The sequence below is a fragment of the Crinia signifera genome, chromosome 9 (assembly GCF_055691185.1).
Source record: "Crinia signifera chromosome 9, ASM5569118v1, whole genome shotgun sequence".
NCBI lineage: Eukaryota > Metazoa > Chordata > Amphibia > Anura > Myobatrachidae > Crinia > Crinia signifera.
In genome coordinates, this window is record NC_139225.1 from 532,053 (window position 1) to 546,363 (window position 14,311).

The 14,311-nt window shown below is 44.2% G+C and overlaps 1 protein-coding gene across 2 annotated transcripts in view; it reads right to left on the reverse strand.

The window, feature by feature from the left end:
* FPGS (folylpolyglutamate synthase) overlaps positions 1-14,311 on the reverse strand; it is a 72,421-nt gene that overhangs the window by 19,689 nt on the left and 38,421 nt on the right. For both annotated transcript variants that reach the window (XM_083160834.1, XM_083160833.1), the window contains exons 4-11: positions 12,906-12,970; positions 11,748-11,862; positions 8,907-8,984; positions 8,761-8,822; positions 7,166-7,268; positions 4,938-5,015; positions 4,711-4,861; positions 656-751 (exon numbers count right to left, since the gene is read on the reverse strand). In XM_083160834.1, the coding sequence (XP_083016960.1) occupies positions 656-751; positions 4,711-4,861; positions 4,938-5,015; positions 7,166-7,268; positions 8,761-8,822; positions 8,907-8,984; positions 11,748-11,862; positions 12,906-12,970 (748 nt within the window). The remainder of the gene's footprint in view (positions 1-655; positions 752-4,710; positions 4,862-4,937; positions 5,016-7,165; positions 7,269-8,760; positions 8,823-8,906; positions 8,985-11,747; positions 11,863-12,905; positions 12,971-14,311) is intronic.

The following is a 14,311-nucleotide window of genomic DNA, read 5'->3' on the forward strand; positions in this document are numbered from 1 at the left end:
TAGTGTATGGGGGCCTTTACCCTCATCATCAACCCTAACACCAACACCTCTACCTTACCAGAATATCTAACCAAACCTCCAAATCAACCCTAAAATCATTTCCATACCTTAACACCAGACCCAAAACCCAAAAATAACCCTTATACCATAACCCAGTGGCTCCCAAACTTTTTTGAATCACTGCTCCCCTGAAGTATAAGATTTTTTTTCACAGCACCCCCCATAAGTTTCTCATTTATAAAAAAATAAAAAAAATTATTTAAATTGTGTTTATATCTATCCCTTAGGGCCAAATGTAATCGTGTCTGAGAATCTGAAAGTGAGAGATTTTGGGAAAGCAGCAATCACCTTTTTATCCCCAGTGTAATTGATTGCAGCTTAATATAAAAAGGAAAAACTCACCTTCTGTTTCTCACACGGTCACACCCTATTACATTTGGCCCCTAGTGTCAGTTATGTGGACAGGATTCACTTCTGTTTGTCCATTACTTTTGAATTGGTCATGGACCACTAATCCAGGGCAACCCTGCAAGTCCCCAGGGTGCCATGGCACCCAGTTTGTGGTAGTGTATGTAGTAAAAGCTACAGTGACAGATATACATCATTATGTACCATTGCTCAATCTGGCCCTTCTGTCGGCACTGCAGTCTCTCACCTTGAACCATTGGTATAGTGGGGCGGAATAGAGATGCCATGGGCAGAAGCCACCTAACCGGAGGATGTTGTGGTCTTGGCTTAAAGGCGCCGATACCTGAAAATGAGGTGGTAAAGCAAAATGGTGTCACATTGGGCAGTGTTCTCTTTCCTAATAGTCCAGGAAGCAAAGATTCAGAAGTCACAATTTCAGGCTTTAATAATAGATTGGCACAAACTGATTTTATAGTAATGTCATGCTACTTGTGCTCTTCATTCCGCAGAAATGTATATAGACATAGGATCTCCTAGTCACAATCCAGAAGCGTCACTGAGGAAAACCGCTAAACATTTACATGGAAAGGCCAATGCGTTCAACAGCATGCATACATGTTAGATGAAAAGGGGGATTGCGAAGGACTGAGCCCAGTTTAGATGTGGTTGGAGTGAGCATTACGGCTGCACTTATGTGGTAATGTAGAAGATGCCTCCTGCAAGTATTCGAGATCGCTCCTGCGTCTGAGTACCCGCAACACCAATCAGCCAGATGAGCGACTGACGGGGTCATGCAAGCCAGTCATCACAGCTCTGACCAAGAGTCCGCGAATCTCAGTCTAACTGAAATCCTGCCTTGTTACCACCCAAAAATAGAGCAGACGTGCCTGTTTTTGGAAACGGAGCCCATTGTCATGCCCTCCTTGCCCAAAATGGCTGCACACAGTCACTTGGCATCTGCAATATATCCAACACCACAAAACCCATATTGCAAATGTGCAAAGTCCCAAATATTGGTTTTTGGTCCCTCAGACTTTCCGTATCGGACTGTATTTACAGCCAGCACACGTCAGTAATGTGACCATTCTGTACATTGAAGGCTCTTTTTTCATTGTGTTCCATTATAGATGGTCTCTTGTCCATGGATTTAGTGACATATTATACAGTCCCTGGCAGCACATTTACCCTCGAGGTATAGGGGTGCCCAAACCGGTCCTAGAGATCTACCAACGGTCCACGTTTTCCTAATCACCTAGCTGGTGCACAGCTGTAGTCATTACTACCTGTCGCATTCCCCAGACCACCTAGCTGGTGCACAGCTGTAGTCATTACTAACTGTCACATTCCCCAGACCACCTAGCTGGTGCACAGGTGTAGTCATTACTACCGGTCACATTCCCCAGACCACCTACCTGGTGCACATGTGTAGTAATTACTAACTGTCACACTCCCCAGACCACCTAACTGGTGCACATGTGTAGTCATTACTGTCACATTCCCCAGACCACCTAGCTGGTGCACAGGTGTAGTCATTACTAACTGTCACATTCCCCCAGATCACCTAGCTGGTGCACTGGTGTAGTCATTACTAACGGTCACATTCCCCAGACCACCTAGCTGGTGCACAGGTGTAGTCATTACTACCTGTCACACTCACCAGATCACCTACCTGGTGCACATGTGTAGTAATTACTAACTGTCACACTCCCCAGACCACCTAACTGGTGCACATGTGTAGTCATTACTGTCACATTCCCCAGACCACCTAGCTGGTGCACAGGTATAGTCATTACTGTCACATTCCCCAGATCCCCTAGCTGGTGCACAGGTGTAGTCATTACTACCTGTCACACTCCCCAGATCACCTACCTGGTGCACATGTGTAGTAATTACTAACTGTCACACTCCCCAGACCACCTAACTGGTGCACATGTGTAGTCATTACTGTCACATTCCCCAGACCACCTAGCTGGTGCACAGGTGTAGTCATTACTGTCACATTTTCATACATGCTGCATTCATTCATACTATAGACCCACAGGTGGCATGAGATACATGAACTGTTGGTAGATCTTGAGGACACGTTTGGCCGCCCCTTGGCGTACAGCTATTTTGATTCACTGGTAGTGGGAGATAAGTTATCAAAATGTGGGGGGCGCAAACGATGAGTTGCCCTATCAAAGCTGCTATGTACTAAGAAAGGGTGGTCAAACCCGTCGAAGTGGACAGGACAGATGAATGGTGTACACTGCGCTGATAAATGAATGTGACAGTTGTATTTAGAGACAGGTGCCAATATAAATCAATAAAAACAATTTATTAATACATAATAGAATATGTGGATAAAAACTGAATGGACATAAATAACACTGGATGGCATTGAGTGCTCAAATGGAGAGAGCTTTAGGGAGGGAATAACAGTTAGAGATCAGTCCATACGGTACCGTATTTCTTTGGGGAGTGGAAGGTGAGATCAGTTCCTATGGTGCCTTTAGGATGTCCTTGTTGTAGTCCCGTTAGATGGGGGTCCTGTTCCTAATATGATGGCGGTATGATAAGGGGGTAAAGTTCCCCGGCCAGATGGTAACGTGTCCACTCCGGTGGACTCAGGACAAATCCTCCAGAACTGGGGTAAAGGACAAGATGGATGCAGGATAGGCTGGTTCGGACTCAGATGAAATCTCCCAATGCTTGTAGCAATTAGTATGGGACTGTGGGTTCCCTCTCCTCCACCAACGCGTTTTGCCTGTAGAAAAGGCTTTTTCAAGGTGTATGGAAGCATTGTGGCTTCAGGGTTTAAATACCTGTGTTATGATAATGAGCTACCTAATTGGCACCTGTCTTATGCATAATTAGTAAAAGGATACTTCAAAATATACAGTTAATAGAAGGATCGCATGAGCAGGGAGGATATATATTTATATCTAATAATTAACACAGAAAACAAGCATTGCAAACTGTATAAAAATACAAAAGAATATCAGACATAGAACATCATTTACATAGAAACCGGATATCCTGTATCGGAGCTTTGGAACGCATTGGACTTCCTGTTTAGGTGTAAGGGTATGTTTTCTTATTCATCTCTGGACCGCACACCGTTTCCGGGTGCGTCCAGAGCCCATGCGCGCACTGGGGTCTTCCCTCTGAAGTGTTCCCATATCTCTTATCGCGCCCGGAGGCGGTGGAACGCAAAGAACTTCCGGGTTTGCGTTCCACTCGGGCTAAAGCCATCCACATTAGCTGTATATGGCTTGGGGTAATATATATACATATTTGGCCATCCTAAATGCAAACGGGGGGCGTATTTGTTTTATATAAAATTGTATATTTCGAGCATTAAAGGGGTTATTGTAGCCCGTGATGTCACGGGACCCTGGCGGACATCTTTCTTGATGGCAATAGTTCCCTACATGCATAACACATGGAAAAGCATACAAGTGCTATATGTTTAATAAAGGGATATTTTTTTGGTTGGTTCCGGGCATTTTGAGGTACAGAGGGAGTATTGCTATACATGTTGGATACATTAGATGCACTTATAGTAGTTTCAAGTTAGATAGAGTATGGTCAATATAGTTTATATCTAGAAATACAGTAACAGCACCAGAAAGATAATAAGACTAATAAATGAGTAAATAGATACATATATACCAAGAAAGGTATAGTATTTACTTCGAAGGAGATATTTTGATTTTGGCAATTGCAGAGACGGAGAAAATAGTATGGTATAGGTACATTCCATGTACTTATGATAGACATAAGTTTGATACCGTGTGGTCAATACAATTTATATAAAGAGTACAATCTTTTCATTATACAGTAACAGCACCAGAGAATTAGCAAATAGATAGAATCATATATATATGATTCTATCTATTTGCTAATCCTGGTCCTGTTCCTAATACCGCCATCCTATTAGGAACAGGACCCCCCATCTATCGGGACTACAACAAGGACATCCTAAAGGCACCATAGGAACGGATCTCACCTTCCACTCCCCAAAGAAATACGGTACCTTATGGACTGATCTCTAACCGTTATTCCCTCCCTAAAGCTCTATCCATTCGAGCACTCAATGCCATCCAGTGTTATTCATGTCCATTCAGTTTTTATTCATATATTTTCTATTATATATTAATAAATTCTTTTTATTGATGTATATTGGCACCTGTCTCTAAATACAACTGTCACATTCATTCTGATTCACCGAAATGCCTTGTACTGCCTTTACCTAGGATACTGTTCCATATTGTATTTGACACCACACATATGGCCAGAAGTCTGTTGTATGTACTGCACCTTGCCAGCCTTGTTGCTGGAGCCACGTCTGAGCCAGCTGCAGCGCCAGGGAAGCGTTTGTTTTCTGGTGGTCTCCGGCCAGACCCAGGCGTAGGGAGATGTCGTCGTCCTCCTCATACTCCGCCAAGTCTGGGCACATGTACAGTGGGCACTATAATAGATGGCACTCGTGTGAGTATGCCAGGAAGGCTGGGGTGGAAGGGAGCATATAATGGGGAGACACTTACCCCAATCTCTTGGGCTCGGTTTTTCAGCACCTCTAGGGGTCCTGTAGGCTGTGGAACGGTGAATGCTGGAACACCTGGCTGAGAAACGCAAGAAATCAGGCATGAAAGCACAAACGGCTTTTAGTGCCGATATCTGTGAGATCTGCCAAATATCTGCTAAAACTGACATTTGTTATATCAATTCAAATAGAAAATGTTGAATAATAATAATAAAAAAAAAAGGTAACAATATGGAACAACAACATTACAGGCCATCATTACGAAGTAAAAATGTTTGCGTGGATATTTACACACCTATTTTCAAAAAATTAACTTGGCACTCAAAGGGTTAAAGCCGGGTGAAAGATTACATGAGTGCTTACAGGACATTCACCAAAGGCTCAACCTACATGTACAACCACATAAACTATATGAAATAACGCTATACAACAGTCTGATATCAGGATTCCTCTAAGGACATGGCAAAAATAGCATCACAGAGCTGTAGTCCATAGTAAACAGCCATGTATGTTAGCAGTCTGGTAGTGTCAAATAAGAGAGGATATTTGATTGGTCATTATGAGCTTGCACACAATTTGTATTTGCATAATAATATTAAAAGGAGTTCCACTGCCTGGTTCTTATCGATTTACAATATAGAGCAGCAGATTCCGTTACAGCGTCTTATATAGCGCAGCAGATTCCGTTACAGCGTCTTATATAGCGCAGCAGATTCCGTTACAGTGTCTTATATAGAGCAGCAGATTCCGTTACAGCGTCTTATATAGTGCAGCAGATTCCGTTACAGCGTCTTATATAGTGCAGCAGATTCCGTTACAGCGTATTATTTAGCGCAGCAGATTCCGTTACAGCGTATTATTTAGCGCAGCAGATTCCGTTACAGCGTCTTATATAGCGCAGCAGATTCCGTTACAGCGTCTTATATAGCGCAGCAGATTCCGTTACAGCATCTTATATAGCGCAGCAGATTCCGTTACAGCGTCTTATATAGCGCAGCAGATTCCGTTACAGCGTCTTATATAGCGCAGCAGATTCCGTTACAGCGTCTTATATAGAGCAGCAGATTCCGTTACAGCGTCTTATATAGCGCAGCAGATTCCGTTACAGCGTCTTATATAGCGCAGCAGATTCCGTTACAGCGTCTTATATAGCGCAGCAGATTCCGTTACAGCGTCTTATATAGCGCAGCAGATTCCGTTACAGCGTCTTATATAGCGCAGCAGATTCCGTTACAGCGTCTTATATAGAGCAGCAGATTCCGTTACAGCGTCTTATATAGTGCAGCAGATTCCGTTACAGTGTCTTATATAGTGCAGCAGATTCCGTTACAGCGTATTATTTAGCGCAGCAGATTCCGTTACAGTGTCTTATATAGCGCAGCAGATTCTGTTACAGCGTCTTATATAGCGCAGCAGATTCCGTTACAGTTTCTTATATAGCGCAGCAGATTCCATTACAGCGTCTTATATAGCGCAGCAGATTTCGTTACAGCGTCTTATATAGCGCAGCAGATTTCGTTACAGGGTCTTATATAGCACAGCAGATTCCATTGCGCTTTACAATAGTAGACAGTGCTAAACCAAACTGGGTAACAACAGACAGACTTGGAGGTTAGAGGGCCCTGCTGCAAGCTTACAATCTATAGGGACATAGGGGGGAAACACAAGGACAGCCACTAGTAATAGCATAGCTTGTAGGTCCAGAAGGGAAGCTATATAATACATAAGTGCCTCAGAGGGTTATGCGTGTGGAACTTAAATATGATAGGCTTGCCTGAAGAGGTGTTTTCAGGGAACGCTTAAAAGTTTGGAGGCTAGTGGAGAGTCTTATTGTGCTCGGAAAATATCTCCCATCTCGACCACTCCGCGTCTCTCTTCTGCGGGGATCACCAGCTCCCATTCACTATTACAGGATTTTCATTGCGCTGCTCCCACACTATATTCCAGTATGCGTAGCGTGCAGCCAAACCAATTACTTGGCACAAGCATAAGCACTTGACAGGGCAAATACACTCAGGTTAGTTGCGGAACTGGATCTGCCCATGTACAGGAACGTCTCGATTACACAGGTAATGTCTGTGGCACACACACAGCTGATGAGATTATTATCCATGATAACGGACCACTGCTTCCCTATGCCGATATACAGTCATACTATAGGGACCACTATGCAAGTACAAAGACCAGAAATGGCGTCACAATTAATCCAATGGCTAGTGTCCTCCTAACCTTAAAGATGCCCCCTTTCTGCCAGGCAATCTTTTCAATCGTGTCTCCCAAGATGGCTGTATGATCGATACCAAGTGAAGACACTCCGCAAACTATGGGTTTCCTGGAAGAAAAAAGGATAAAAATGGTCTTGAAAAAAAATAAATAAAAGAAAAATCATTAATTACCTGCATTAAGGGAAAATCATAATAATAAAAAAAAAAACACAAGTTGAATCTATAATAATTTCAGCACATAAGCGATCTGGTTGATGGTACTATAGAGCATAAACTGTGGCCCTCCAGCTGTTATGAAACTACATATCCCAGCATGCCTTAATATAGTTTTAGCATTCCCTAACAGCAAAACTGTGGCAAGGCATGATGGGATGTGTAGTTTCACAACAGCTGGAGGGCCATAGTTTCGACATGCCTGCTATAGAGGAAATAAAATATTGTCCAGAATGAGGTGGAAGCAGTCATGGGCTTTGCCAGGCTAATTTTGCAGCCACACAGTAATGTATACCAAACTTTCAGCGGATGCACGTACTGCATTGCAAATTACTTAATTGACCCCGTGATGTCAACTAAAAATCCATTGAAAATTGTAATTACTCGATCGTTGCATTAGCAAAAGACCATCTTAAATGCGAGTGTGAATTCCTCTCTCGAACCTAAATAAAATGTACTATAATTACTATCAAATTCTCATTTTGTATATGGGAAGCTGTAACTCACAGATCTCCTCAACCCAGGAGCCTTAAAGTACAGAGTTGAATCTTAGGCTGGGTACACGCTGGCTGTTCATCCAGACATTACATAAACCGGCCGATATATCGCTGGTCGGTTGGGTAGTGTGTACCAGCCATGTGTCTAAATGATGTAGTTCAGACATACAGCATCGGCTGTGGACATTATATGTAAAGATATATTGGGGCATCATACTGTGTGTATGGGTGATCCAACAACCACCCGACAACCAGCTGCACAAGCCAGTGGTGACTGGCAGAACTGGGCAGGGTGTTTAAATGCCCAGCTAGCTGTGACATCAGTCACAATGGATCAGGCAGTGTGTATGTAGAACAACTGATCTGAAGCTGGGTACACACTGACGTGACCCCGCGTCTGCAGATACAGAGGAGAACAATATATTGCATACACACGGAACAATCTTGGCGAGTGAAGTCACCGCCCCCCGGTCCATATATGAGGTCGCCAATATGGTCAGATTGTGCTGTATGTACAGACAACAAGTGGAGCTGTTAACGACCCATAGCCGCACGCATAGTTAACAATATTGAACATACACACTTGAGGATATGCACGCGATATCGTCAACGATAGATCGGCCAGTGGGTAAACACTGGTTAATATATCAGCTGTCCAATTAAACGGCCAATATATCGGTAGACCATCGGCTAGTGGACCAGCGACATGTCTGAACAATGACATTCACAGACATATCGCATAGGCTATCTATTGGCGCAGACAATCCTCGCACCGCTTGTAACCCAGGACTAGGAGCAGTCGGTGATCGCATGTAAATGCACCCGCCCAGTTGTGAGGCCAATCATAACGGATGGGGCACTGAATAGAAAACACGCCTGGGTTACTAACCTTATGATATTTGTACAGTCATATGCGCCACCAATCCCAACTTCCAATACAGCCAAGTCTACCTGTAAGGAAAAGAGTGGATGAGATATAGGCTCGGTCCAGCTGCCCAGGACCAGGGGGGGGTGCCAGTGTCACAGACTACATACCTTCTCCTGCAGAAAGACATGGAACGCCATAATAGTCAGAAACCGGAAGTACGGCGGCATGGAAAACAAGCCATCGTTCTGATGCAGGAGGGTGAAACATGAAAAGGTCAGACAGATGAATGCTGCAGATACACCAAGAGCTGTAACAGTCCCGCTTATCATTAAGCAAATGGAGAGTCTTCCCCCGCAAGGTCAGGTTTGGGCACCAAGTCCTATTAGACATGTTACTGCGGTATGCCAGGTTGCTAATGGAAACATCTACTCATGAGGACTGGTTACCAGGTCCTATGCAACTCTGCTCGCGCCAAACTAGTTTTTACCCTAAAAGTGGGTCTAAAGGCCCCATACACTATGCGATTAGGGCCTGATTTCACCCGATTCTGGAGGATTGTGCCAAAGCGCGTGTGTATGACATCCGATCCAATGCACGGTCACATACGGCATTGGGTCATAGATGGAAGTCAGGCCTGCAGGACTTGAGATAAATTGGAATCTGACCCATCAGCGGCACATCGCAGGTGCTATGATGTGATGTAGTGCATCGGATTCCGTCCGTAGGTATGTGCCAGCGGTGCATACATTCAAAAACATTAAAAAGAATGGGTGGCCGCTGAGTGCTCTTTTTTTTTTTTTTTAATCTCTTGCCACAGCTACTTGCCAGTCTTTACATGCGATAAATCGCATGGGATTTATTGCATATAAAATTGGCATATCAAGTGCTTCCTGGGAAGCTGCTGGGCGGTTCAAGAGGGAATTGGATGTGAAGTCGCATAGTGTATGGAGGCCTTCAGTCGCATCTGTTTACGACAAGCCGCTTCCTGGGACTGCACTGATCAGTTTGATATGGAAAACTTGTATACTTGTGTGTATGAGTTTTTATGACCAGCACAATGGGATTGTCCTGCATTGTAACTTTGTAGAAGAGTACTCGGAGACTCAGGCGGACAGATCAGCAAGCGCTGTGCATCCAACTACTCGTGAAGCAGCTAATGGTTATCAGTTTGCAACAAAACATATTCAGGTATCAAAGAAGCAAAGACACTCAGTGCAAGCGGAGTGGAACCTTGGAAGCAGGGAAGGGCTACACGGTGGCACTGCAGCAGTAATGTATCTGTACACATACACAAAACCATCATTGCCTATCTACAATAACCAGCTTTGTGTCCTCCGCCGGTAGCGGTGACGTGCAGGAAGTCCGTGTGTACCGGGAATGTATCAGTTGGGTATTGACCAGTCACCTCTACACCGATGAGCAAGCGAGGATGGAGCGGTTGGCCTGTAGGCGTGACTCTTTGCCTATCTACAATAACCAGCTTTGTGTCCTCCGCCGGTAGCGGTGACGTGCAGGAAGTCCGTGTGTACCGGGAATGTATCAGTTGGGTATTGACCAGTCACCTCTACACCGATGAGCAAGCGAGGATGGAGCGGTTGGCCTGTAGGCGTGACTCTTTGCCTATCTACAATAACCAGCTTTGTGTCCTCCGCCGGTAGCGGTGACGTGCAGGAAGTCCGTGTGTACCGGGAATGTATCAGTTGGGTATTGACCAGTCACCTCTACACCGATGAGCAAGCGAGGATGGAGCGGTTGGCCTGTAGGCGTGACTCTTTGCCTATCTACAATAACCAGCTTTGTGTCCTCCGCCGGTAGCGGTGACGTGCAGGAAGTCCGTGTGTACCGGGAATGTATCAGTTGGGTATTGACCAGTCACCTCTACACCGATGAGCAAGCGAGGATGGAGCGGTTGGCCTGTAGGCGTGACTTGTGCTCTGTATACACAGACTTCTCTACAGAATGGAAGTTGCAGGACATGAAATCCTAACACGGACATTACCCGCAGCCATAGGCAGCTAGTTCTGTGACTGATCTCATTTCATACACACCCTTTATCCCATGACCACACCAAATCGGCTACGTGGCTGGGACTTTCTGTACTCGGATTTTCATAGGGTAGCAGTATATGAGAACGGCAGACAGCAGTAAAAGTGAGACGGAAATAGTATGGGTCATAGTGTCGAAACAATGAAGGTCAACGCATGAAATAGGTCAACAGGGATAAGGTTGACATGAGGATCAGGTCGACAATAGGAAGGTGAACAGTCAAAAAGGTCAACGTGAGTTTTACATCGTTTGTTTTTGTCCCGAATTTCGCCGTATCTGTGCGCTGCACTGGCCATGCTTCAGGCACTGTTCTTAATTCACGGGAAAAGGGGAATTGGGGAAGGTAGCGGTGCACAAGTCACTAAACACCAGCAGAGAAAGCGAAATGTGTAACAATGGAAGTATCCACAATATAAGTAATGGCTGGCGGAGGTGCTCCCGAGAGCATATACAAGTACATAGAGGAAAGAGACAGTACTCTATTTTGGGGAGGCACGGCTTTAAAGCAGCGCCCCCCCCCCCCCCCCCCAAAAAAAAAGAGAGTACTTTCTCTTTCCAGGGGAGGGAAGAAGTGAAAAACTCATGTTGTCCTGACGGTCAACCTTTCCGACCGTTAGTGGTGACCTAGCAACCGTATCCCGGTGTAAACAGGAAGTTGTACACTGCCGTCTGAGTATAGCTAAGAGTCAGTATCTGTAAGTGCGACAGAATTGCCAGTACTCAGCAGCATGCGGTGAGCAACTTCTACATTCATGTGCAATTGACTGGAAAGGTTCTAAAATTCAAACGGACAGTATAGAATTGACATTCTAAAGTATAATAGAAAATATGCCCAAGATTTAGAATAGATTGAGCAAAAATTCGAAAAAGTGGATATTTTGCCCATAGCTTTCAATGTTTGTCAATCATCTCCTTAGTTCCACCTTAATTACACATAACAGAGAAGTACGTCACAGACTCACCTTGGTCTCCTCCAAGCGGTTGTACACCTGCCAGAAGTATTTGCTGAATAGCTCCTTGCTGATTGGCTGCCCATTGATACAGATCCGCTCTCTCACCTGCACCAGGTGTGGGGAGCTGGGGAAGAAGGGGGTCCAGAGGGCACAGATCACAGACTGTACATTATGTAACAGCCTAAGAAAATGATATTCAAATCTAAAAAGGTAACTTCGACTGCAGAGAACACAACAGGAAAAGGTTTAGCGGCTAGATGTATCGTTGAGGCACCTGCTACGAGTGAGATCATAGCCAAAATATGGTACATCCATTCTAGGGAATATATAACTGGCATACTGAGAGGCTCTCCTAAAAGGTTTAATCCTTTGAGTGCTAAGTGAATTTGGGAGCCATGGACCTCTTAGTTTGGGGTTCAGCCGGCATTGAATTGACCACTTTAGGATTTGGTTATTTGACACACAGGTGCTGTATAAGCCTGTTATTATCTTTCTCTTTTCAATATAGGAAAAATTAAATAAATCTGCATAGTTGACTTCACGTTTATTCAGGTTTTACTATGTGCAATGGCATTTTACTCGTTTATTTCTGTGACATGGTGTGATACTGCTATTGGACCTCTTATAGGGTCTCTTTGTAATGTCTTTCATCTTACTGATAAAATAGGTTTATTTAAAACAAAAAATGATTGTTCTTTTCATTTCCATAAAAGCACCACCATTATGACCACTGTTACCGGAAATTCATTGGCTCCTAATAAATGGATTGGACGCATACCACAGGCTCCACCCACAAAACAAAAGCCGTTATTCTCAAGGACTTGAACACCTGGGTGAACAATATAGTGCATAGACACTGAACGATACTGTTAACGTAATCGGGGTCCCTGCTCCGTGCATGCAGTCATGGACTATAGTCAAAATAGATCTGTGTGTACTGGAAATGGAGGACATCAGTGACCCTTGGGAGTACACAGTTTACAATATTGATTGTATACACTGAAGGATATTACACATATCGCTCAGAAGGACCAAAATGATTGATATTTTTTGGAATATCAAGTAGAGTGTATGGTGCTTTAACTCAAAGGATTAGAACACTTACAACCAGAGCCTAGGACCTAGTTTTCATAAATACGCTAATAGTTTTTAAGGGGACAATAGTACCTGTAGAAGCCAGTCTTCAGGCCACAGTTACGCAGGATCTTCTCTGCAAAGGCACAAGTGGATCCCTTAAAACACCAGAGCAAAGACTAAGGACTCTTGTAATAAAATAACGGTATATTATTGTAAACAGTAGAAAACTAACTAAACAGAATACAAGGTCACACTGGCCAAATTAAGTGAGCTATGTAATGCTCTTCTATACAGGGGTTTATACTTTAATTTCAAGTGTACAGATTTTAAAGTATAAGTACGTTCTCATCTTCAGACAACTATATTACTCGGATGTCTTCCTGTGATTTAGTCAAGGACTTTAGAATAGGCCAATCCCCATTATTACTGAGGGGCATTCAATGACCCTGACTGCGAGCATGGCGAATAACTCACCGGCAGAGTATTCAATGCCCTCCCCTTCACTTGCCATTTCAACCTCGCTGGTTCCATTTGGCGGGGCGGAAACGGCGAGTGTGGCTAGTAAAACAGTGGGGCTCGCCACAAAATGCAGCGGACTCACTGCATTTTGTGGCGAGCAAGGCATCCTGTGACGGCGAGGATCCTGGCAAAACATTGAATACGGTGAGGGGGTTGGACGGGGAGGAAGGCTTTTCCTCGCCGTACAAACCCCCTATATATTTTCCCTAGTAGATATGACATAGCTACTCTGGGGATAAACAGAGCTGACCTATGTGCCATATCCAAAGGAATAACACCACTCTGGAGCAGAGGTTCCGATACTCAGTACGCAAAGCACCCCACCGGTCCAGGCTTTAAGTACAGCCATGCTTGGCCACAGGAGACAATTAGAACAGGACACAGGGGGGGAATGATGCCAATCGCACAGGACAGACATAAGAATTGAGGACCCTCAATAAATTGGTCTAACTTGAAATAATGTATACTATGGGGGTGTGCTACCACTGGACTATGGAATGTAAACACACAGAGGAAAGAGTTTGTCCTTAACGTGGTGCACCTAGAGTTTTCTGTCTTAAAAATTAACTTACTGAATTAATGTTTAAAAAGCTGGGAAATATACCTAAAAGAACACATACAACATGTAGTCATCGTGTTTTAAAGGGTGGGGTGGCAAACGTACTACACTTTATTTTATATAATCACCGTTATAATTACAACCACCTCCTGGTCGGGTTGGCCCTTGAAGAAGCTACTCTGCGAAGTGTACGCTGGCTGGCGGTGTCCTAGCAGAGTGGCACACTTACACAACAAATATTTATATGTAAATTACTGTTGAATTGACCGAGCGGTGTGGTTCCCACAGCCCTTATCAGGGCAGAGGAAGCCGACGCGTTACCCGTGATTGTAACGCTGTGCACACAGCATGCAGCCTGCTCTGTGTCCTTACAAGGAGAGCAATATAGGTATCAGACTCCTATACGGTTTCTAATATC